Raw genomic sequence first — 27,430 nt, 5'->3', positions numbered from 1 at the left:
GGGTACAGGAGAGAATTACACTATCACTCTGCGTACAGGAGGGAATTACAATAACACTCTGGGTACAGGAGGGAATTACACTAACACTCTGGGTACAGGAGGGAATTACACTAGCACTCTGGGTACAGGAGAGAATTACACTATCACTCTGCGTACAGGGAGAGGATTACACTATCAATCTGCGTACAGGGAGAGAATTACACTAGCACTCTGGGTACAGGAGAGAATTACACTAGCACTCTGGGTACAGGAGAGAATTACACTATCAATCTGCGTACAGGGAGAGAATTACACTATCACTCTGGGTACAGGAAAGAATTACACTATCACTCTGCGTACAGAGAGAGAATTACACTAGCACTCTGGGTACAGGAGAGAATTACACTATCAATCTGCGTACAGGGAGAGAATTACACTATCAATCTGCGTACAGGGAGAGAATTACACTAACACTCTGGGTACAGGAGAGAATTACACTAGCACTCTGGGTACAGGAGGCAATTATACTATCACTCTGGGTATAGGAGAGAAATACACTAGCACTCTGGGTACAGGAGGGAATTACACTAACACGCTGGGTACAGGAGAGAATTACACTAGCACTCTGGGTACAGGAGGGAATTACACTAGCACTCTTGGTACAGGAGGGAATTACACTATCACTCTGGGTACAGGAGAGAATTGCACTGGCACTCTGGGTACAGGAGAGAATTACACTAGCACTCTGGGTACAGGAGAGAATTACACTATCAATCTGCGCACAGGGAGAGAATTACACTATCAATCTGCGTACAGGGAGAGAATTACACTAGCACTCTGGGTACAGGGAGAGAATTACACTATCAATCTGGGTACAGGAGAGAATTACACTATCACTCTGCGTACAGGAGGGAATTACACTAGCACTCTGGGTACAGGAGGGAATTACACTAGCACTCTGGGTACAGGAGGGAATTACACTAGCACTCTGGGTACAGGAGAGAATTACACTATCACTCTGCGTACAGGGAGAGAATTACACTAGCACTCTGGGTACAGGAGAGAATTACACTATCACTCTGGGTACAGGGAGAGAATTACACTAGCACTCTGGGTACAGGAGAGAATTACACTATCACTCTGCGTACAGGGAGAGAATTACACTAGCACTCTGGGTACAGGAGAGAATTACACTAGCACTCTGGGTACAGGAGAGAATTACACTATCACTCTGGATACAGGAGAGAATTACACTAGCACTCTGGGTACAGGGAGAGAATTACACTAGCACTCTGGGTACAGGAGAGAATTACACTATCAATCTGCGTACAGGGAGAGAATTACACTATCACTCTGCGTCGAGAGAGAATTACACTAGCACTCTGGGTACAGGAGAGAATTACACTATCAATCTGCGTACAGGGAGAGAATTACACTATCACTCTGGGTACAGGAAAGAATTACACTATCACTCTGCGTACAGAGTGAGAATTACACTAGCACTCTGGGTACAGGAGAGAATTACACTAGCACTCTGCGTACAGGGAGAGAATTACACTAGCACTCTGGGTACAGGGAGAGAATTACACTAGCACTCTGGGTACAGGAGAGAATTACACTATCACTCTGCGTACAGGGAGAGAATTACACTAGCACTCTGGGTACAGGAGGGAATTACACTATCACTCTGGGTACAGGAGAGAATTACACTAGCACTCTGGGTACAGGGAGAGAATTACATTAGCACTCTGGGTACAGGGAGAATTACACTATCAATCTGGGTACAGGAGAGAATTACACTATCACTCTGCGTACAGGAGGGAATTACACTAACAATCTGGGTACAGGAGAGAATTACACTAGCACTCTGGGTACAGGAGGGAATTACACTATCACTCTGGGTACAGGAGAGAAATACACTAGCACTCTGGGTACAGGTGGGAATTACACTAACACTCTGGGTACAGGAGGGAATTACACTATCACTCTGGGTACAGGAGAGAATTACACTATCACTCTGGATACAGGAGAGAATTACACTAGCACTCTGGGTACAGGGAGAGAATTACACTAGCACTCTGGGTACAGGAGAGAATTACACTATCAATCTGCGTACAGGGAGATAATTACACTATCACTCTGCGTCGAGAGAGAATTACACTAGCACTCTGGGTACAGGAGAGAATTACACTATCAATCTGCGTACAGGGAGAGAATTACACTATCACTCTGGGTACAGGAAAGAATTACACTATCACTCTGGGTACAGGAGGGAATTATACTCTCACTTTGGGTATAGGAGAGAAATACACTAGCACTCTGGGTACAGGAGGGAATTACACTATCACTCTGGGTACAGGAGAGAATTACACTAGCATTCTGGGTACAGGAGGGAATTACACTAGCACTCTTGGTACAGGAGGGAATTACACTAGCACTCTGGGTACAGGAGAGAATTACACTAGCACTCTGGGTACAGGAGAGAATTACACTATCAATCTGCGTACAGGGAGAGAATTACACTATCAATCTGGGTACAGGAGAGAATTACACTATCACTCTGCGTACAGGAGGGAATTACACTAACACTCTGGGTACAGGAGAGAATTACACTATCACTCTGGGTACAGGAGAGAATTACACTAGCACTCTGGGTACAGGAGGGAATTACACTAGCACTCTGGGTACAGGAGGGAATTACACTAGCACTCTGGGTACAGGAGGGAATTACACTAGCACTCTGGGTACAGGAGAGAATTACACTGGCACTCTGGGTACAGGAGAGAATTACACTGGCACTCTGGGTACAGGAGAGAATTACACTATCACTCTGGGTACAGGGAGAGAATTACACTAGCACTCTGGGTACAGGAGAGAATTACACTATCACTCTGCGTACAGGGAGAGAATTACACTAGCACTCTGCGTACAGGGAGAGAATTACACTAGCACTCTGCGTACAGGGAGAGAATTACACTAGTACTCTGGGTACAGGGAGAGAATTACACTAGCACTCTGGGTACAGGAGAGAATTACACTATCACTCTGCGTACAGGGAGAGAATTACACTAGCACTCTGGGTACAGGAGGAAATTACACTATCACTCTGGGTACAGGAGAGAATTACACTAGCACTCTGGGTACAGGGAGAGAATTACATTAGCACTCTGGGTACAGGGAGAATTACTCCTCTCTTACACCGAGTTCAGGGAGAGGATTAATCCATTATCTGGGTTCAGGGACAGGATTACTCCTCGATCACTCTGGGTACAGGGAGAAGTTTACTCCTTTATTACACTGAGTGTAGGGAGAGGATTAATCCTCTAGCTGTGTTCAGGGAGAGGGTTATACCTCTGTTAGTCTGGGTACAGGAGAGGATTAATCGTCTATTGCTCTGGGTTCAAGGAGAGGATTACTGCTCTATTACTTTGGGTTCAGAGAGATGATTACTCCTCTATCAGTCTGGGTTCAGGGAAAGGATTCCTCCTCTATCATTCTGAGTTCACGGAGAGGATTACTCCTCAATCACTTTGCATTCAGAGAGATAATTACTCCTCTATCACTCTGGGTTCAGGGAGAGGAATACTCCTCTATCACTCTGGGTTCAGGGAGAGGATTACTCCTCTATCACTCTGGGTTCAGGGAGAGGATTACTCCTCTATCACTCTGGGTTCAGGGAGAGGATTACTCCTCTATCACTCTGGGTTCAGGGAGAGGATTACTCCTCTATCACTCTGGGTTCAGGGAGAGGATTACTCCTCTATCACTCTGGGTTCAGGGAGAGGATTACTCCTCTATCACTCTGGGTTCAGGGAGAGGATTACTCCTCTATCACTCTGGGTTCAAGGAGAGGATTACTGCTCTATTACTTTGGGTTCAGAGAGATGATTACTCCTCTATCACTCTGGGTTCAGGGAAAGGATTACTCCTCTATCATTCTGAGTTCACGGAGAGGATTACTCCTCTATCACTCTGGGTTCAGGGAGAGGATTACTCCTCTATCACTTTGCATTCAGGGAGAAGATTACTCCTATCAATCTGGGTACAGGGAAAGGATTACTCCTCGATCACTTTGCGTTCAGGGAGAAGATTACTCCTCTATCAGTCTGGGTACAGGGAGAGGATTACTCCTCTATCACTCTGGGTTCAGGGAGAGGATTATTTCTCCATTAGTTTGGGTACAGGGATAGGATTACTCCTCTATCACTCTGGGTTCAGGGAGAGGATTACTCCTCTATCAGTCTTGGTACAGGGAGAGGATTACTCCTCTATCACTCTGGGTACAGGGAGAGGATTACTCCACTATCAGTCTTGGTACAGGGAGAGGATTATTTCTCCATTAGTCTGGGTACAGGGAGAGGATTACTCCTCTAACACTCTGAGTTCAGGGAGAGGATTATTTCTCTATTAGTCTGGGTACAGGGAGAGGATTACTCCTCTATCACTCTGGGTTCAGGGAGAGCATTACTCCTCTATCAGTCTTGGTACAGGGAAAGGATTACTCCTTTATCATTCCGGGTTCTGAGTTACTTCCGGGCTTCTGCACTGAAGAAAGTGGCTCTCTTTAAATGAGTGGATTGCAGTTGTCATCGATACATCCCTGATGCAGAGTGCTTGAAAAGGGAGGGTAAGGTGTTGGGATATGAAAGATACAGGGTGGGCAGCAAACATCAGGTACTTATTTCACACACAGGGAGTGATGGGGGTGCGGGGACTCAAGGCGAGTCAATTCTGAACCCCTTCTTAGTGCTATATAACCAAGAGGCAGTGTTTGAAATATGCCAGTGACTGTGAGCTGGCTCGAAGTCGGTTTGTTGTTGGGGTGGTGTTGGGAGGCAGTGTGTGTCTCAGGCTGGTGGGAAGGTTCCAGCCTTTTCCTGTCACCCACTGGCACCCAGAAGCAGGATCCTGGCCTGTTACACATCCCTCTAACCCAACGGGCAAAAAAGGTTCAATCGGTGACTGGCAAAGACAGCCTGCTCCTTATAAATCCCTACTGAATTGTAAACAGCCATCATTATGTGCTGGGCAGCAGTGGCCATTATGCTGGCAGGATAGGATGTTACATGCCAACGCAATGAGCCTTCACAGAGTAGAGAGAAGTCAGCAGGCCAAAGGGTCTTGGGGAGGCCATTACAGATCAGGAGGCTGGGCTACTCCTATCACGTACCTCCCAACTGGGCCTCCCTCCACAACTCCCATGTGATCAGGCCTGGGCTCTGCACTAGTACGGGCAGGATTAGAGTGAAGGGCAACTGTTGGCATGTTGCCATGGGCTCAGTCTGTCCGAGAGGCACTGCCAGGCCATCGTGGATTGAAACTGGAATGGGATCGGGGGCGGAGGTTGGCTCAGCTCTCTGACTGATGGGGAGAACAACGCAGAATAATGAAAAACATTCACAGTCTCAACACCTCAACTCTTTACACTGAACACAGAGCGGGCACAGCAAAACAACTAGGGGTAACTTTTATGTGAAAGGAGGGTCACACTTCTAGGGGGTGTCTGCAGTGAATCCAGTGGAAGATTGCTCCTCAGTGAGTGAATCCAGTTGAAGGTTGATCCTCATGGGAAAATTTAGAGGAAGATTGTTCCTCCATAGGTGAATCCAGTGTGGAAACAGCTACTGAATGGGCAAATTTACAGTGAATTCAGTGATTTAGTGGTTAATTCACAGTGGAGGAGCAATCCACACTGGGTCAATTTGTAGCAATTGCTGTGCTTAGTGATCCTGTATGGGTGAAGAGACAGTGATTTCAGTGGAGCAGTCCTGAGTGGGCTCATTCGCAGTGAATCCTGTGTTGAAGTGGCCCCATCTGCTTTAATATTGTGAAGCTATTGTAGAAGTCCTGAATGCGTGAATCGGTGAAAAAAGAGTGGTCTTAAATGGGCAAATGCCCAATGAATCCAGTGTAGTCTTTCTCAGTGGGAAAAAAGCAGCGAATCCAGTGCAGGATTGGTCCTCAATGGGAGAATATGAAGTTAACCCAGTGCAGGAATGGTCCTCTGCAGGAGATTATTCAGTGAATCCAGTATAGTTGTTCTCAATGGGAAGATATGCAGTGAAATCAGTGCGGAAGTGGGCCTCAATGGGAGATTATGCAGTGAATCCAATGCAGCAATGGTCCTCAATGGTTAAGTTTTGAAGGAATCCAGTGCAGGATTAGGCCTTGATGGGTGAATATGCAGTTAACCCAGTGCAAGAATGTCCCTCGATGTGTGCATCTGCAGTGAATCCAGTGCAGGGATGGTCCTCAATGGGTGTATTTGCAGTGAATCCAGCAGAGGACTGGTCCTTGATGGGTGGGTTTGCAGTGTGGGACCAATGTTGAAGATTGTATTTGAAGTGAGTTTAACATTGCAGTCCTGAAGTCGGTATTTATGTGTGTGTGTATATATATATATATTTCCATATATATATATATAAACACAGTCAAGTGAGGACTTCCTGAACTGGTCAGTTGATTGGAGAAGCCTCGAGCAGATGCAGTGGTTTTGGAGCAAGCACGAGTTGAGCAGCCATTACTTGCGATGAACCTGTCACGATTTGAGTTGCAGCATTGCTGAATTAGGTGGTGAGAGCAGGCAGGGCACCACGTTGGGTAGTGGGGTTTGGGGGGTTGTGTGATGAGCTGATGTCTTACCGCGCCGGGTTCACCTTGTTCTTGCTCTCCATCTCCTTCCCTCGAACTGCGGCCATATAGGAGAACAGACACAACACGGAATAACAGATCTCATGGGCCTGGCACAAGACAAGGAGGGAGAGTTAAAACCACCACAAACCAACCAGCCCCACTTACACTCACACTAACCCACCAGGAACATTCTGGAAATTGGCCGCAGGTTTGTGCACTCTCGCTCAGAATCAGACCAACCTGCTTTGTAATGTTTCTATTTCTGCATATCAATCAAATATTGAAAATTCAGATGTGCTGGCTGCAGTGTTGCAGCACTTTTCCTATTGTAAGTGATCAAAATTCATTGAGTCTACAGCACAGAAACTGTCCATTTGGTCCAACTGCTCCATGCTGGTGTTTGTATCCTATGTCAGCCTCCTCCCACTTCACTCGTCTCATCCTGTCAACATATCCATCTATTCCCTTCTCTTTCATGCGTTTATCTAGTTTCCCCCTTAAATGCATCTCTGCTGTTCACCCCAACTACTCCCAGCGGTAGTGAGTTCCACATTCTAACCACTCTCTGGGTAAAGAAGTTTCTCCTGAATGGTTTTATTAGTGACTATCATATATTTATTTACCTCTACTTTTGGTCTCTTCCACTAGTGGAGGCATACTCTCCACTTCTACCCTACCAAACCCTTTTGTTCTCTTAAAGACCTCTATCACCCTCAGCCTTCTCTTTCCAAATAAGCATATCTTCTCAGTCCAGTTAATGATTTGTGTATCTATACCACTGGATCCCCTCACTCCTCTATCCCAAGCAATACATGGTTTCCTTATTCCAAAATGCACCACCTCACACTTCTCTATATTGGAATTAATTTGCCAATTAACCACCCAGTCTGCATTTGTTAATGTCTTCCTGTATTTTGTTGCATTCTCCCTTTGTATAGCTCCAAATGTAGAGCTGTCGGCAAATTTACAAGTTGTATTTCGGGTTTGAATCATTAATGTAAACAATGGACCCAGCAACGATCCCTGTGAAATACATCTTCCCACTTGCTAGTCTGAGTATCTACCCTTGACCCTAGCTCTGTTTTGTAGCCAGCTTATTATCCATTCTGCTACCTGTCCCCTGACTCCACATGCTCTGACCTTAGTTCTGAGTCTACTCTACAGTACCTTATCGAAGGCACTTTTGAAAATCCAAATACATTTCATTCACTGCATTACCTTTGTCTACCCTTTGTTACATCTTCAAAGAATTCAAAAATGTAGGCCAAGCATGACCATCCCTGTTGAAATACGTGCTGACTACTCTTTATTAGATCTTTGCTTTCTAGATGTTTATCTATTACATTGTTGTGTAAAGTATCATTATCTCCCCTACCGCCAACATTAAAGTCTACAGTCCACAGGACATTAAAAATTTAAATATAGGAGTGATATTTGCTGTCCGCCAGTCCTCTGCCACTAAAGAATAGATATATATGTAATAACGCCCATCCTACCATTTTCCTCAGTGTAAGGGTCGATCGATCTATTTGATGACAACCACATTTCACACCTGGGCCCAGTGACATTCTGATCGAGCCAGCATACCCAACTCACAATAGACCAGGGCGAGACGCCACATACCACACTGGGATACGGGACGGGACCCCACATACCACACCGGGATACGGGACGGGACCCCACATACCACACTGGGATACGGGGCGAGACGCCACATACCACACCGGGATACGGGGCGAGACGCCACATACCACACTGGGATACGGGGCGAGACGCCACATACCACACCGGGATACGGGACGGGACCCCACATACCACACTGGGATACGGGGCGAGACGCCACATACCACACCGGGATACGGGGCGAGACGCCACATACCACACCGGGATACGGGACGGGACCCCACATACCACACTGGGATACGGGACGGGACCCCACATACCACACTGGGATACGGGGCGAGACGCCACATACCACACTGGGATACGGGGCGAGACGCCACATACCACACCGGGATACGGGACGGGACCCCACATACCACACCGGGATACGGGACGGGACCCCACATACCACACTGGGATACGGGACGGGACCCCACATACCACACCGGGATACGGGACGGGACCCCACATACCACACTGGGATACGGGGCGAGACGCCACATACCACACCGGGATCCGGGGCGAGACGCCACATACCACACTGGGATACGGGGCGAGACGCCACATACCACACCGGGATACGGGACGGGACCCCACATACCACACCGGGATACGGGACGGGACCCCACATACCACACTGGGATACGGGACGGGACCCCACATACCACACTGGGATACGGGGCGAGACGCCACATACCACACTGGGATACGGGGCGAGACGCCACATACCACACCGGGATACGGGACGGGACCCCACATACCACACCGGGATACGGGACGGGACCCCACATACCACACCGGGATACGGGACGGGACCCCACATACCACACTGGGATACGGGACGGGACCCCACATACCACACCGGGATACGGGACGGGACCCCACATACCACACTGGGATACGGGGCGAGACCCCACATACCATACTGGGATACGGGGCGAGACGCCACATACCACACCGGGATACGGGGCGAGACGCCACATACCACACTGGGATACGGGGCGAGACGCCACATACCACACCGGGATACGGGACGGGACCCCACATACCACACTGGGATACGGGGCGAGACGCCACATACCACACCGGGATACGGGGCGAGACGCCACATACCACATCGGGATACGGGACGGGACCCCACATACCACACTGGGATACGGGGCGAGACGCCACATACCACACTGGGATACGGGGCGAGACGCCACATACCACACCGGGATACGGGACGGGACCCCACATACCACACCGGGATACGGGACGGGACCCCACATACCACACTGGGATACGGGACGGGACCCCACATACCACACCGGGATACGGGACGGGACCCCACATACCACACTGGGATACGGGGCGAGACGCCACATACCACACCGGGATCCGGGGCGAGACGCCACATACCACACTGGGATACGGGGCGAGACGCCACATACCACACCGGGATACGGGACGGGACCCCACATACCACACCGGGATACGGGACGGGACCCCACATACCACACTGGGATACGGGACGGGACCCCACATACCACACTGGGATACGGGGCGAGACGCCACATACCACACTGGGATACGGGGCGAGACGCCACATACCACACCGGGATACGGGACGGGACCCCACATACCACACCGGGATACGGGACGGGATCCCACATACCACACCGGGATACGGGACGGGACCCCACATACCACACTGGGATACGGGACGGGACCCCACATACCACACCGGGATACGGGACGGGACCCCACATACCACACTGGGATACGGGGCGAGACCCCACATACCATACTGGGATACGGGGCGAGACGCCACATACCACACCGGGATACGGGGCGAGACGCCACATACCACACCGGGATACGGGACGGGACCCCGCAAAGCACACTGGGATACGGGGCAAGACCTCACATACCACACTGGGACACAAGGCGAGACCTCACATACCACACTGGGACACAAGGCGAGACCTCACATACCACACTGGGGACACAGGGCAAGACCCCACATACCACACTGGGGACACAGGGCGAGACCCCACATACCATACTGGGGCACAGGGCGAGACCCCACATACCACACTGGGACACAGGGCGAGACTCCACATACCACACTGGGACACAGGGCGCGACCCCACATACCACACCGGGGACACAGGGCAAGACCCCACATACCACACTGGGACACAGGGCAAGACCCCACATACCGAGACCCCACATACAACATCGGGGACACAAAGCGAGACCTCACATACCACACTGGGACACAGGGCGAGACCCCACATACCACACTGGGACACAGGGCGAGACCCCACATACCACACTGGGACACAGGGCGAGACCCCACATACCACACTGGGACACAGGGTGCGACCCCACATACCACACCGGGGACACAGGGCGAGACCCCACATACCACACTGGGACACAGGGTGCGACCCCACATACCACACCGGGGACACAGGGCGAGACCCCACATACCACACTGGGACACAAGGCGAGACCTCACATACCACACTGGGACACAGGGCGAGACCCCACATACCACACTGGGACACAGGGCGAGACCCCACATACCACACCGGGGACACAGGGCAAGACCCCACATACCACACTGGGACACAGGGCAAGACCCCACATACCGAGACCCCACATACAACATCGGGGACACAAGGCGAGACCTCACATACCTCACTGGGACACAGGGTGAGACCCCACATACCACACTGGGACACAGGGCGAGACCCCACATACCACACTGGGACACAGGGCGAGACCCCACATACCACACCGGGGACACAGGGCGAGACCCCACATACCACACTGGGACACAGGATGCGACCCCACATACCACACTGGGACACAGGGTGCGACCCCACATACCACACTGGGACACAGGGTGCGACCCCACATACCACACTGGGACACAGGGCGCGACCCCACATACCACACTGGGACACAGGGTGCGACCCCTCATACCACACCGGGGACACAGGGCGAGACCCCACATACCACACTGGGACACAGGGTGCGACCCCACATACCACACCGGGGACACAGGGCGAGACCCCACATACCACACTGGGACACAGGGCGAGACCCCACATACCACACTGGGACACAGGGTGCGACCCCACATACCACACCGGGGACACAGGGCGAGACCCCACATACCACACTGGGACACAGGGTGCGACCCCTCATACCACACTGGGACACAGGGTGCGACCCCTCATACCACACTGGGACACAGGGTGCGACCCCACATACCACACTGGGACACAGGGCGCGACCCCACATACCACACTGGGACACAGGGTGCGACCCCACATACCACACTGGGACACAGGGCGAGACCCCACATACCACACCGGGGACACAGGGCGAGACCCCACATACCACACTGGGACACAGGGCGAGACCCCACATACCACACTGGATATCACCTGTAAATGAATTGAAAAATTAAGAAATTGCTCACGACTCGGTTTTGACACCTCTTATTTGTCGCGAGTTTAAAATAAATGGTTTGTGAAGAAAAGAAAGTAGTGACTGATCACATGGATTAGTAACACCAACGGATGAAGAACCTACTCACCATCGGAGTCTTGTACTTGTGGGTCACCACTTCGTTAGTTTGTGGAACTGAAACCGGACGAGCAAGAGACAAAAGACAGAGTTTAACCCAGGAACAAAGCAAGGATGTCTCACACCGAGATTGCATATACAAACTGTTTACGCAAACACACACACGAAGAATGTGCAAAGACGCGCACTGGGGCTGTGTACATACGCGCAGTCGCACAGCAAGGATATGTACATAGGTGCAGTCACACGGCGAGGCTGTGTCCATAGGCGCAGTCACACGGCGAGGCTGTGTACATAGGCGCAGTCACACGGCGAGGCTGTGTACATAGGCGCAGTCACACGGCGAGGCTGTGTACATAGGCGCAGTCACACGGCGAGGCTGTGTACATAGGCGCAGTCACACGGCGAGGCTGTGTACATAGGCGCAGTCACACGGCGAGGCTGTGTGCATAGGCGCAGTTGCATGCTGAGTCATACACACTGGACATACACACAAATCTAAACTGTCATATGCTAATCATATAAATTTTGCTTGCTTTGCTGGAGAGACATCTTGTAATTTTAGGGAAGGCGGTGGCGCAGTGGTAATGTCACTGAACTGGTAATCCAGAGGCCAGGCTAATGCCCTGGAGACATGTGTTCAGATCCCACCAAATTCAATTAATTCATAAAATTCCAGTCTCAGTAATGGTGCCATGAAACTACGATGGGTTGTTGTAAAAATCCATCTGGTTCACTAACGTCCTTCAGCGAAGGAAATCTGCCTACATGTGACTCCAGTTCCACAGTAATGTGGTTGACTCTTAACTGCCATCTGAAATGGCCTAGCAAGCCACTCAGTTGTCAAGAACAATTAGAGATGGCAACAAATGTTGGCCTTGCCAGCGACGCCCACATCCCACGAAAGAATAAAAAGAGGCTTTACAAAGGGTCATAATTTACTGTAGCCTGTGAACGGTACTCGTTAGACTTGCTCCTGCCTGTTTAATTTCCAGGAACATTTGCTGGGCAAGTTGCTCTAAGTGGGAGATGGAAACAGTGCAGTGCCCTATACAGGGCAGCTGGGACCTGTGTGAACAGGGCAAGCAACTGGGCATCTCCTTAATCAGATTGAAGGACTGACAATGAACTGTGCAGAATCTGAAATCAAAACAGAAAATGCTGGAAATACTCAGCAGGTCTGGTAGCATTTGTCAAGAGAGAAACAGAGTTAACGTTTCAGGTCTGTGACCTTTCATCAGAACTGGAAAATGTTAAAGCTGTAACATGTTTTAAGCAAGTACAGAGGCAAGGAGGAGGATGGGAAGGAACAAAAATGGTCTGTGATAGGGTGGAAGGCAGGAGAGATCAAATAATAACAGGGATGATGGTGCAAGGCAATGGGAGAAGTAAAGAAACAAAAGATATGTCTAGATGAGAAGGTGTAAATGGGAATAGCAGAATCATCATCGACAGCTACTGCCTGAAAAAACGGGGACATAGGTTATAATCTGAAATTTTTCAACTCAACGTTGAATCCAGAAGGCTTTAAAGTATCTAGTTGGAAGATGAGGTGTTGTTTCTTAAGCTTACATTGAGCTTTATTGGAACAGTGTAGGAGGCTAAGGCCAGAGAGGTCAGAGTGGGAGTGGGGCAAAGAACTTGAACCAGGGTAGCGCCCATTAGGATCGTGAATTTAATGCCAAATCAGGTGCAGAAAGCAAAATAAAGTGAGGAAAAGACAGACATGATTAAGAGAGAGACCGAAAGAAAAATGCAATTGTAATTTATTTTTATATCCCCAACAATAATTAAAAGCTGAAGGAATGAGACTTCACACTTGTAAAAGTTAATTTCAGTGCCACAAATGTTGCTTGGCAGTAATTAAGACTTAGCACATCATGAAAAGGGTAGACTTAGACTCAAATGGACAAATCCTAAACCAAGTACAGGAACTTTCAAGCTGCACAATGATCAGTGAGGCAACTAGATATCATTTTTGCGAAGCTCAAGGAGGAGCGAAACATTTCGGACAGCAGCAACCGAATTTCATGCTTAACCTCGCAGCTGTTCTCACCAATTTGTACATAAACAACAAATAATGAGGCCATTAGCCTCACTGTCACTTGGACAGTAAATTCTGCTCCAATATTTCTGTATGGCTAAATTCATCATTGATTTTCTCAGTTGCCAGTAGCTGGAATCCAAGGTGGCTTACTTCAGAGACCTGCAACACTAATGAATAAAGAAGCATACAATTGCCAGTACTTTACGGCACTGAGACACTCAAGAATTAGGTGTCCTACTGTTTGATTCTAACTGCAGAGGGGTTTGGCCGGGCAGGCTTTCGAGAGCCTTGGTCTCATATCATCAAAGTGTATGCATTCCATTCAGTGGTAACTTTTGCTGGGTGCCTGATGGCACGAACATTCTATCTCCCAGGCAATGGGCTTGTTTGCCCTTTCACACAAACACAGTGGGTGATCTATGTCCCTTACAGCAATGAATTTGACAGACTTTGTTAACCGGCCTCAGAAGCTCAGTTGGGGGGAGATGTGCCACTCTTCTCGTATCCAAGGAGTGCAGGAAAAGTGATTGCGCATGGCGTAAACTGAACTCGATTCACACAGTTTATGTAAAACAAACTGGCCCTTGGTGTGAATCTGTGCCTCATTGCGATAGCGAGTGTTTCAGACCAAGGTCCATAACTAGAAAATACACCTGTGACCTTTCAGCAGCTGGTGCGTGGAATAAATGTGCTGCTCCAATCCCTGCTCTTGATGATTAACTAGATATTAGGCAGTAAAAGGTGCACTTCAGATCATAGGGCTGCAAGGTCTGCTTACACAAGAGACCATGGCGACCAACACAAAAAACCCAAATTGATATATACTCAGTCACGTACTCAAGCTGTGTGTATATATACGCACATACTGAGGCTGTATGCAGTGTCACAGACACAAGCTGCAGATATGGATATACACACACACACTCACATACTGAGGCTGAACGCAGTGTCACAGACACAAGCTGCAGATATGGATATACACACATACTGAGGTTGTACCCAGTGTCACAGACACCAGCTGCAGATATGGATATACACACACACACTCACATACTGAGGCTGTACGCAGTGTCACAGACACAAGCTGCAGATATGGATGTGTACACACACACACACTCACATACTGAGGTTGTACCCAGTGTCACAGACACAAGCTGCAGATATGGATATACACACACTCACATACTGAGGCTGTATGCAGTGTCACGGACACAAGCTGCAGATATGGATATACACACACACTCACATACTGAGGCTGTATGCAGTGTCACAGACACAAGCTGCAGATATGGATATACACACACACACTCACATACTGAGGCTGTACGCAGTGTCACAGACACAAGCTGCAGATATGGATGTGTACACACACACACACTCACATACTGAGGTTGTACCCAGTGTCACAGACACAAGCTGCAGATATGGATGTGTACACACACACACTCACATACTGAGGCTGTATGCAGTGTCACACAGACCCAGGCTCCGGATGTGGATATTATACACACACACTGAGGGTAAGAACGTGAGACAGAGAGCGGGGAGAGAGCGCGAGACAGAGAGCGGGGAGAGAGCGCGAGACAGAGAGCGGGGAGAGAGCGCGAGACAGAGAGCGGGGAGAGAGCGCGAGACAGAGAGCGGGGAGAGAGCGCGAGACAGAGAGCCGGGAGAGAGCGCGAGACAGAGAGCCGGGAGAGAGCGCGAGACAGAGAGCCGGGAGAGAGCGCGAGACAGAGAGCCGGGAGAGAGCAAGACAGAGAGCGGAGAGAGAGAGAGAGAGCGAGACAGAGAGCGGAGAGAGAGAGAGAGAGCGAGACAGAGAGCGGAGAGAGAGACAGAGAGAGAGACAGAGAGCGGAGAGAGAGACAGAGAGAGGAGACAGAGAGCGGAGAGAGAGACAGAGAGAGAGACAGAGAGCGAGACAGAGAGCGAGACAGAGAGCGAGACAGAGAGCGAGACAGAGAGCGAGACAGAGAGCGAGACAGAGAGCGAGACAGAGAGCGGGGAGAGAGAGCGAGAGCGAGACAGAGAGCGGAGAGAGAGACAGAGAGAGAGACAGAGAGCGAGACAGAGAGCGAGACAGAGAGCGAGACAGAGAGAGAGACAGAGAGCGAGACAGAGAGCGAGACAGAGAGCGAGACAGAGAGCGAGACAGAGAGCGAGACAGAGAGCGCGAGACAGAGAGCGCGAGACAGAGAGCGCGAGACAGAGAGCGCGAGACAGAGAGCGCGAGACAGAGAGCGCGAGACAGAGAGCGCGAGACAGAGCGTGGAGAGAGCAAGACAGAGAGCGGAGAGAGAGAGAGAGAGCGAGACAGAGAGCGGAGAGAGAGACAGAGAGAGAGACAGAGAGCGGAGAGAGAGAGACAGAGAGCGAGACAGAGAGCGAGACAGAGAGCGAGACAGAGAGCGGGGAGAGAGCGCGAGACAGAGAGCGGGGAGAGAGCGCGAGACAGAGAGCCGGGAGAGAGCGCGAGACAGAGAGCGGGGAGAGAGCGCGAGACAGAGAGCCGGGAGAGAGCGCGAGACAGAGAGCCGGGAGAGAGCAAGACAGAGAGCGGAGAGAGAGAGAGAGAGAGCGAGACAGAGAGCGGAGAGAGAGAGAGAGAGCGAGACAGAGAGCGGAGAGAGAGACAGAGAGAGAGACAGAGAGCGGAGAGAGAGACAGAGAGAGGAGACAGAGAGCGGAGAGAGAGACAGAGAGAGAGACAGAGAGCGAGACAGAGAGCGAGACAGAGAGCGAGACAGAGAGCGAGACAGAGAGCGAGACAGAGAGCGAGACAGAGAGCGAGACAGAGAGCGAGACAGAGAGCGAGACAGAGAGCGGGGAGAGAGAGCGAGAGCGAGACAGAGAGCGGAGAGAGAGACAGAGAGAGAGACAGAGAGCGAGACAGAGAGCGAGACAGAGAGCGAGACAGAGAGCGAGACAGAGAGCGAGACAGAGAGCGAGACAGAGAGCGCGAGACAGAGAGCGCGAGACAGAGAGCGCGAGACAGAGAGCGCGAGACAGAGAGCGCGAGACAGAGAGCGCGAGACAGAGAGCGCGAGACAGAGAGCGCGAGACAGAGAGCGCGAGACAGAGAGCGCGAGACAGAGCGTGGAGAGAGCAAGACAGAGAGCGGAGAGAGAGAGAGAGAGCGAGACAGAGAGCGGAGAGAGAGACAGAGAGAGAGACAGAGAGCGGAGAGAGAGACAGAGAGCGAGACAGAGAGCGAGACAGAGAGCGAGACAGAGAGCGAGACAGAGTGCGAGACAGAGTGCGAGACAGAGAGCGAGACAGAGAGCGAGACAGAGAGCGAGACAGAGAGCGGGGAGAGAGAGAGAGAGCGAGACAGAGAGCGGAGAGAGAGACAGAGAGCGAGACAGAGACAGAGAGAGAGACAGAGAGCGAGACAGAGAGCGAGACAGAGAGCGAGACAGAGAGCGAGACAGAGAGCGAGACAGAGAGCGGGGAGAGAGCGAGACAGAGAGCGGAAAGAGAGAGAGACAGCAAGACAGAAAGCCAGAATGAGAGCGGGGAGACAGAAAGCCAGACAGAGAGTGGGGAGACAGAAAGCCAGGAGAGAGAGAGCGGGGAGAGAGAGAGCGGGGGGAAGAGAGAAACAGAATGCGGCGCGGGGGGGGAAAACAGGGACAAAGCAAAGGGGAGAGAGAGGCAAAGCGCAGGCGAAGGGGGGGCGAGGGGCGAGGGGAGAGAGAGCAAGGGGAGAGGGGACGACGGGGAGGGGGCAGAGACAGGAAGGGGCAGAGAGAAGAGGGGGCAGAGAGAGGAGGGAAAGGGAGAGAGAGGGCGAGAGAGAGAGAAGGGGAGAGAGACAGAGGGAGAGATAAAGAGGGGGAGGGATAAAGAGGGGGAGGGGTGGGGGGAGACAGAAAGGGAGAGAAGGGGAGAAAGAGTGGGGAGAGAAGTGTGGGAGGGGTTGAGGGGAGAGGGACGGAGAGGGGGGGATGGAGGGGCAGAGAGTGGGGGCACAGAAGGGGGGCACGGAGGGGGGGGCTGAGAAGGGGCTGAGAGGGGGAGGGCTGAGAGGCGGGGGCTGAGGGGGGGGCTGAGGCGGGGGCTGAGGGGGGGGGGCTGAGATGGGGGGGCTGAGATGGGGGGGGCTGAGATGGGGGGGGCTGAGAGGCGGGGGCTGAGGGGGGGGCTGAGAGGCGGGGGCTGAGGGGGGGGCTGAGGGGGGGGCTGAGGGGGGGGGGCTGAGATGGGGGGGCTGAGATGGGGGGGGCTGAGATGGGGGGGGCTGAGATGGGGGGGGCTGAGATGGGGGGGGCTGAGATGGGGGGGGCTGAGATGGGGGGGGCTGAGATGGGGGGGGCTGAGATGGAGGGGCTGAGAGGAGGGGGCTGAGAGGAGGGGGCTGAGAGGAGGGGGCTGAGAGTGGGGGCGGTGAGAGGGGGCGGTGAGAGGGGGACAGAGGGGAGTGGGAGAGGGGGTGGGGAGTGGGAGAGGGGGTGGGGAGTGGGAGTACAGGGAGGTGGAGAGTGGGAGAGAAGGAGAAGAAGAGGGGACAGAAAGAAAAAGGGACTGTCAGAAAGATGAGAAAGATAAGAGACGGGAACGAGAAAGAGAGATTGGGGGCACAAAGACACAGAGAGGGAGAAAGACAAGAGGGTGAGAGAGAAAGGAGGAGCCTGGGGACAGAGGACTGGGAAAAGGAGCTTGGGTAACAGGGAGAGGAAGTGGGAAAGAGGAGAGACAGATAGGATGGCAGGATAGACAACGAACCAGACTCAGAGATCTGAACATGCAAAGGATGGGGGGACAGATGTGATTTGAGACACGGGGTAGTGGGTGCTATGTGAGAAGCATAGCCAGAGACATGAGTAGGGCTGCAGCGACAAAGGAGAGTACATCAAGGTAGAGGCAGAAGGGTAGGGATCAAGAAATACAGGGAATGGGGCAGTAATTAGTTCAAAGCAGGATACTGAATGATTGGTCAGGACAGCTTTGTGTACTGGACACTAGTTTGTAGCAAGTGCAGTGACAAACACACTCAGTGGTGACAGTAAAACGTTCAGTGTTTCTGAATGGACTCTTATTACCTGAAGGAGCAACAAGGTTTTCAGAGCGATGGAGGCAGCGAGTCAATGTCGAATCACCACAAAGAAGGCAGAGACTCAAACCCCACTCAGCAGAGACACCCCTCATACTGCAAACCTCCAGCCCCCTCAGCCCTGGGCTCTACTACACACCAGTCCAAACACATCACACTGTAAATACAGACACGTACTAGCCATCAACAGTACATGCCAACCTTCTCCCGCAAGGACCCCATTACTGAACCAGACCCTTTTTACAGAGTGTACTCGCGAGTGGGGTTTAAACCAGACGCCCACAGGCAGCCTGTCAATATTTGGGGGTACTGACACAATGAGAGGGGGTGAAGGGTGCACTAACCATTTCATTGTCTTAATGCAGCATGCCAGTGATGACAGGTGCTCTACCCCACTCAATCCTCTGTGCAAACAACTTCCAGATCGAATTTGCCTAAATTGCAACAGTGACTACACTGACTATGAAGCTCTTTGGAATTTCCTAAGGTTATGAACGCTGCTATAGAAATGACAATTCTTCCATCTTATCAGTGACAGATCAGTGCTGTGTACATAGGGAATACACTGGGGTTCAGTGCTGTGTACATAGGGAATACACTGGGGTTCAGTGCTGTGTACATAGGGAATACACTGGGGTTCAGTGCTGCGTACATAGAGAATACACTGGGGTTCAGTGCTGCGTCCATAGGGAATACACTGGGGTTCAGTGCTGCGTACATAGGGAATACACTGGGGTTCAGTGCTGCGTCCATAGGGAATACACTGGAGTTCAGTGCTGCGTACATAGGGAATACACTGGGGTTCAGTGCTGCGTACATAGGGAATACACTGGGGTTCAGTGCTGCGTACATAGGGAATACACTGGGGTTCAGTGCTGCGTACATAGGGAATACACTGGGGTTCAGTGCTGCGTACATAGGGAATACACTGGGGTTCAGTGCTGTGTACATAGGGAATACACTGGGGTTCAGTGCTGCGTACATAGGGAATACACTGGGGTTCAGTGCTGCGTACATAGAGAATACACTGGGGTTCAGTGCTGCGTACATAGGGAATACACTGGGGTTCAGTGCTGCGTACATAGGGAATACACTGGGGTTCAGTGCTGCGTACATAGGGAATACACTGGGGTTCAGTGCTGCGTACATAGGGAATACACTGGGGCTCAGTGCTGCGTACATAGGGAATACACTGGGGCTCAGTGCTGCGTCCATAGGGAATACACTGGGGTTCAGTGCTGCGTACATAGGGAATACACTGGGGTTCAGTGCTGCGTACATAGGGAATACACTGGGGTTCAGTGCTGCGTCCATAGGGAATACACTGGGGTTCAGTGCTGCGTCCATAGGGAATACACTGGGGTTCAGTGCTGCGTACATAGGGAATACACTGGGGTCAAGTGCTGCGTACACAGGGAATACACTGGGGTTCAGTGCTGTGCATACAGAGGTCACACTGGGGCTCAGTGCTGTCTGTTCAAGGCTTAAACTGGGGTTCAGTGCTGTGTGTTCAGGGGTTACACTGGGGTTCAGTGCTGTGTATACACAGAATACACTGGGGTTCTGTGCTGTGTGCACAGAAGTTACACTGGGGTTCAGTGCTGAGCGTACAGGGGTTTACACTGGGGTTCAGTGCTGAGCGCACAGGGGTTTACACTGGGGTTCAGTGCTGAGCGCACAGGGGTTTACACGGGTTCAGTGCTGAGCGTACAGGGGTTTACACTGGGGTTCAGTGCTGAGCGCACAGGGGTTTACACTGGGGTTCAGTGCTGAGCGCACAGGGGTTTACATTGGGGTTCAGTGCTGAGCGCACAGGGGTTTACATTGGGGTTCAGTGCTGAGCACACAGGGGTTTACACTGGGGTTCAGTGCTGAGCGTACAGGGGTTTACACTGGGGTTCAGTGCTGAGCGTACAGGGGTTTACACTGGGGTTCAGTGCTGAGCGTACAGGGGTTTACACTGGGGTTCAGTGCTGAGCGTACAGGGGTTTACACTGGGGTTCAGTGCTGAGCGTACAGGGGTTACACTGGGGTTCAGTGCTGAGCGTACAGGGGTTACACTGGGGTTCAGTGCTGAGCGTACAGGGGTTTACACTGGGGTTCAGTGCTGTGTGTACAGGGGCTACTCTGGGGTTCACTGCTGTGTATACAGGGGTTACACTGGGATTCAGTGCTTTGTGTACAGGGGTTACACTCGTGTTCATTGCTGGCTATGCGGGGGTTCAGTGCTGTTTACACAAGGTTACACTTGGATTGAGTACTGTATGTATTGAGTTTACACATGGGGGATCATTGCTGTGTGTACAGGGGTTACACTGGGATTCATTGCTGTGTGTACAGGGGTTACACTGGGGTTCAGCGCTGTGTATACAAGGGATTACACTGGGGGTCACTGCTGTATGTATTGGTTTGACACATGGGGGATCATTGCTGTGTGTACAGGGGTTACACTGGGGTTCAGTGCTGTGTATACATGGGATATACTGGGGTTCAGTGCTGTGTATTCAACGGTTTTGCTGGGGTTCAGTGCTTTGTATACATGGGACAGACTGGGGTTCTGTGCTGCGTGTACAGTGGTTACACGGGGTTCAGTGATGTGTGTACAGGGGTTACACTGGGGTTCACTGCTGCGTACGCAGAGGCTACATTCAGATTCAGTGCAGTGTACAGGGATTAGTTTTAGAGATACAGCAGTGAAACAGGCCCTTCGGCCCACCGAGTCTGTGCCGACCATCAACCACCCATTTATACTAATCCTACACTAATCCCATATTCCTACCACATCCCCACCTGTCCCTATATTTCCCTACCACCTACCTATACTAGGGGCAATTTATAATAGCCAATTAACCTATCAACCTGCAAGTCTTTGGCATGTGGGAGGAAACCGGAGCACCCGGAGGAAACCCACGCAGACACAGGGAGAACTTGCAAACTCCACTCAGGCAGTACCCGGAATTGAACCCGGGTCGCTGGAGTTGCACTGGCGTTCACTGCTGTGGCTCAAAGGATTACAATGGGGTTCAGTACTGTATGTATTGAGGATACACACGGGGATTTATTACTTTCTATACAGGGGTTACACTGGGGATCAGTGCTGTGTGTCCAGAGGATGCACTGGGATCCTGTACTGTGAGCACAGGGGATTCACTGGGGCTCAGTGCTGTGTGTACAGGGGTCACACGGGGGTTCAGTGCTGTGAATACATGGAATACACCGGGGTTTAGTGCTGTGTGTACAGCGGTTATTGTGGGGTTCAGTGATCTGTATACAAGGGTTATACTGGTGTTCTGTGTTGTGCATACAGGGGTTAGACTGGGGATCAGTTCTATGCTTACAGGGGTTACCCTGCGATTCAGTGCTGTGTCAACAGGGGATAGACTGGGGTTCTGTGCCATGCATACAGGTGTGATGGTGAGGCTCAGTGCTGTGTATTTAAGGGTCAGTGTTCTGTATACAAGGATTATACTGGTGTTCGGTGTCGTGTGTACAGGGGTTACACTGGGGTACAGTGTTGTGCATACAGGGGTTACACTGGGGTTCAGTGCTGTGTGTACAGGGGTTATGCTGGGGTTCAGTGCGGTGTATACAATGATTACACTGGGGTTCAATACAGTATGTATTGGGGATGCACATGGGGGTTCACTGCTGTCTATACAGGGGTTACAGTGCTGCATATGCAATGGTTATAATCGGATTCAGTGCTGTATGTACAGGGGATACACTGGGATTCAGTGTCATGTGTACAGGGGTTATGCGGAGATTCAATGCTGTGAAAACAAGGATTACACTGGGTTTCATATTGTCTGTGTTGGGGATACACACGGGGATTCATTGCTGCCTATACAGGGGTTACACTGGGATTCACTGCCGTGTGTACAGAGGTTACACCGGGGATCAGTGCTGTGGGTACAGGCGTTACACAGGGATTCAGTGCCGTGTGTAGGGGGGTTACACTGGGAATCAGTGCTCTGTGTACCGGGGTTACACTGGGATTCAGTGCCGTGTGTACCGGGGTTACACTGAGATTCAGTGCTGTGTGTACAGGGGTTACACTGGGATACAGTGCTGTGGGTACAGGCGTTACACAGGGATTCAGTGCCGTGTGTAGGGGGGTTACACTGGGAATCAGTGCTCTGTGTACCGGGGTTACACTGGGATTCAGTGCTGTGGGTACAGGCGTTACACAGGGATTCAGTGCTCTGTGTACAGGGGTTACACTGGGATACAGTGCTGTGGGTACAGGCGTTACACAGGGATTCAGTGCCGTGTGTAGGGGGGTTACACTGGGAATCAGTGCTCTGTGTACCGGGGTTACACTGGGATTCAGTGCCGTGTGTACCGGGGTTACACTGAGATTCAGTGCTGTGTGTACCGGGGTTACACTGGGGTTCAGTGCTGTGTGTACAGGGGTTACACTGGGATTCAGTGCTGTGTGTATGGGGGTTACACAGGGATTCAGTGCTGTGTGCACGGGGGTTACACAGGGATTCAGTGCTGTGTGCACGGGGGTTACACAGTGATTCAGTGCTGTGTGTACCAGGGTTACACTGGGATTCAATGCTGTGTGTATGGGGGTTACACAGGGATTCAGTGCTGTGTGCACGGGGGTTACACAGGGATTCAGTGCTGTGTGTATGGGGGTTACACAGGGATTCAGTGCTGTGTGCACGGGGGTTACACAGGGATTCAGTGCTGTGTGTACAGGGGTTACACTGGGATTCAGTGCTGTGTGTATGGGGGTTACACAGGGATTCAGTGCTGTGTGCACGGGGGTTACACAGGGATTCAGTGCTGTGTGTACAGGGGTTACACTGGGATTCAGTGCTGTGTGTACGGGGGTTACACTGGGGTTCAGTGCTGTGTGTACAGGGGTTACACTGGGATTCAGTGCTGTGTGTACAGGGGTTACACAGGGATTCAGTGCTGTGTGTTCAGGGGTTACACTGGGGTTCAGTGCTGTGTGTACGGGGGTTACACTGGGGTTCAGTGCTGTGTGTACGGGGGTTACACTGGGATACAGTGCTGTGTGTACGGGGGTTACACAGGGATTCAGTGCTGTGTGTACAGGGGTTACACTGGGATTCAGTGCTGTGTGTACAGGGGATACACTGGGATTCAGTGCTGTGTGTACAGGGGTTACACTGGGATTCAGTGCTGTGTGTACAGGGGTTACACTGGGATTCAGTGCTGTGTGTACAGGGGTTACACTGGGATTCAGTGCTGTGCATACAGGGGTTACACTGGAGTTCAGTGTTGTGTGCACAGGGGTTACGCTGGGGTTCAGTGCTGTGTGCACAGGGGTTACGCTGGGGTTCAGTGCTGTGTATACAATTATTACACTGGGGTTCAATACTGTATGTATTGGAGATACACACGGGGGTTCACTGCTGTCTATACAGGGGTTACATTGGGTTTCAGTGCTGCATATGCAAGGGTTATACTCGTGTTCAGTGTTGTGTGCACAGGGGTTACACTGGGGTTCAGTGCTGTGTATACAGGGGATACACATGGGGTTCAGTGCTGTGTATACAGGGGTCACACTTGGATCCAGTGCTGTATATACAGGGGTCACACTGGGATCCAGTGCCATGTGTACAGGGACTACAATAGGATCCAGTGCTGTGCATACATGGGTTGCATTGGGATCCAGTGCTGTGTGCACAGGGGTTACACTGGGATCCAGTGCTGTGTATACAGGGGTTAAACTGAGATTCAGTGTTGTGTGTACAGGGGATACTTTGGGGTTCAATGTGGTGGATACAGGGGTTACACTGGGATCCAGTGCTGTGTATACAGGGGTTTAATTGAGATTCAGTGCTGTGTGTACAGGAGTTGCATTGGCTTTCAGTGCTTTTTTAAAATTCATTCATGAGATGTGGGCATCGCTGGCCAGGCCAGCATTTATTACCCATCCCTAATTGCCCTTGAGAAGGTGGTGGTGAGCTGCCTTCTTGAACCGCTGCAGTCCATTTGGGGTAGGTACACCCACAGTGCTGTTTGGAAGGGAGTTACAGGATTTTGACCCAGCAACAGTGAAGGAACGGCGATATAGTTCCAAGTCAGGATGGTGTGTGACTTGGAGGGGAACTTGCAGGTGGTGGTGTTCCCATGCATTTGCTGCCCTTGTCCTTCTAGTTGGTAGAGGTCGCGGGTTTGGAAGGTGCTGTCTAAGGATCCTTGGTGAATTGCTGCAGTGCATCCTGTAGATGGTACACACTGCTGCCACTGTGCGTGGTGGTGGAGGGAGTGAATGTTTGTAGATGGGGTGCCAATCAAGTGGGCTGCTTTGTCCTGGATGGTGTTGAGCTTCTTGAGCGTTGTTGGAGCTGCACCCATCCAGGCAAGTGGAGAGTATTCCATCACACTCCTGACTTGTGCCTTGCAGATGGTGGACAGGCTTTGGGGAGTCAGGAGGTGAGTTACTCGCCACAGGATTCCTAGCCTCTGACTTGCTCTTTGTAGCCATGGTATTTATATGGCTTCTCCAGTTCAGTTTCTGGTCAATGGTAGCCCCTAGGAAGTTGATAGTGGGGGATTCAGCGATGGTAATGCCAATGAATGTAAAGGGAAGATGGTTAGATTCTCTCTTGTTGGAGATAGTCATTGCCTGGCATTTGTGTGGCACGAATGTTACTTGCCATTTATCAGCCCAAGCCTACTTGGATATTGGCCAGGTCTTGCTGTATTTCTACACGGACTGCTTCAATATCTGAGGAGTCACGAATGGTGCTGAACATTGTGCAATTATCAGCGAACATCCCCACTTCTGACCTTATGATTGAAGGAAGGTCATTGATGAAGCAGCTGAAGATGGTTGGGCCTAGGACACTACCCTGAGGAACTCCTGCAGTGATGTCCTGGAGCTCAGATGATTGACGTCCAACAACCACAACCATCTTCCTTTGCGCTAGGTATGACTCCAGCCAGCAGAGGGTTTTCCCCGATTCCCATTGACCTTAGTTTTGCCAGGGCTCCTTGATACCATACTCGGTCAAATGGTGCCTTGATGTCAAGAGCAGTCACTCTCACTTCACCTCCTGAGTTCAGCTCTTTTGTCCATGTTTGAACCAAGGCTGTAATGAGATCAGGCAGGAGCTGAGTGGCCCTGGCAGAACCCAAACTGAACGTCACTGAGCAGGTTATTGCTAAGCAAGTGCCGCTTGACGGCACTGTTGATGACATCTTCCATCACTTTACTGATGATTGAGAGTAGGCTGATGGGGTGGTAATTGGCCGGGTTGGATTTGTCCTGTTTTTGTGTACAGGACATACCTGGGCAATTTTCCACATTGCAGGGTAGATGCCAGTGTTGTAGCTGTACTGGAACAGCTTAGCTAGGGACACGGCAAGTTCTGGAGCACAGGTCTTCAGTACTATTGCCGGAATATTGTCAGGGCCCATAGCCTTTGCAGTATCCAGTGCCTTCAGTCGTTTCTTGATATCACGCGGAGTGAATCGAATTGGCTGAAGTCTGGCATCTGTGATGCTGGGGACTTTAGGAGGAGGCTGAGATGGATCATCAACTCGGCACTTTTGGCTGAAGATTGTTGCAAATGCTTCAGCCTTATCTTTCGCACTAATGTGCTGGGCTCCCCCATCATTGAGGATGGGGATATTTGTGGAGCCACCTCCTCCAGTTAGTTGTTTAATTGTTCACCACCATTCACGACTGGATGTGGCAGGACTGCAGGGCTTAGATCTGATCTGTTGGTTATGGGATCGGTTAGCTCTGTCTATCGCATGCTGCTTACGCAGTTTGGCACGCAGATAGTCCTGGGTTATAGCGTCACCAGGTTGACACCTCATTTTGAGGTATGCCTGGTGCTGCTCCTGGCATGCCCTCCTGCACTCTTCATTCAACCAGGGTTGGTCTCCTGGCTTGATGGTAATGGTAGAGTGGGGGATATGCCGGGCCATGAGGTTACAGATTGTGGCTGAGTACAATTCTGCTGCTGATGATGAGCCACAGTGCCTCATGGATGCCCAGTTTTGCATTGCTAGATCTGTTCGAAATCTATCCTATTTAGCACGGTGGTAGTGCCACACAACACGATGGAGGGTATCCTCAACGTGAAGGCGGGACTTCGTCTCCACAACGACTGTGCTGTGGTCACTCCTACCAATACTGTCATGGACAGAAGCATCTGCAGCAGGCAGATTGGTGAGGACGAGGTCAAGTATGTTTTCCCCTCTTGTTGGTTCCCTCACCACCTGCCGCATACCCAGTCTAGCAGATATGTCCTTTAGGACTCAGCCAGCTCGGTCAGTAGTGGTGCTACCGAGCCACTCTTGGTGATGGACACTGAAGTCCCCCACCCAGAGTACATTCTGTGCCCGCGCCACCCTCAGAGTTTCCTCCAAGTGCTGGTCAACATGGAAGAGTACTGAGTCATCAGCTGAGGGAGGGCGGTAGGTGGTACTCAGCAGGAGGTTTCCTTGTCCATGTTTGATCTGATGCCATGAGA

At 51.3% G+C, this 27,430-nt stretch overlaps 1 protein-coding gene across 1 annotated transcript in view; it reads right to left on the bottom strand.

The window, feature by feature from the left end:
* Positions 1–1,132: 1,132 nt before the first annotated feature.
* The window catches only part of madd (MAP-kinase activating death domain), a 426,952-nt gene continuing 400,654 nt past the window's right edge, over positions 1,133–27,430 (bottom strand). The window contains exons 32-33 of the mRNA XM_068046784.1: positions 11,870–11,916; positions 1,133–6,719 (exon numbers count right to left, since the gene is read on the bottom strand). Of these exons, the coding sequence (XP_067902885.1) occupies positions 6,618–6,719; positions 11,870–11,916 (149 nt within the window). The 3' untranslated portion in view covers positions 1,133–6,617. The remainder of the gene's footprint in view (positions 6,720–11,869; positions 11,917–27,430) is intronic.

Source organism: Heterodontus francisci, chromosome 14 (genome assembly GCF_036365525.1).
Source record: "Heterodontus francisci isolate sHetFra1 chromosome 14, sHetFra1.hap1, whole genome shotgun sequence".
Classification (NCBI taxonomy): Eukaryota; Metazoa; Chordata; class Chondrichthyes; order Heterodontiformes; family Heterodontidae; genus Heterodontus; species Heterodontus francisci.
Note: the sequence above shows the minus strand (reverse complement) of the source record. Positions and strands in the feature narration are given on the sequence as shown.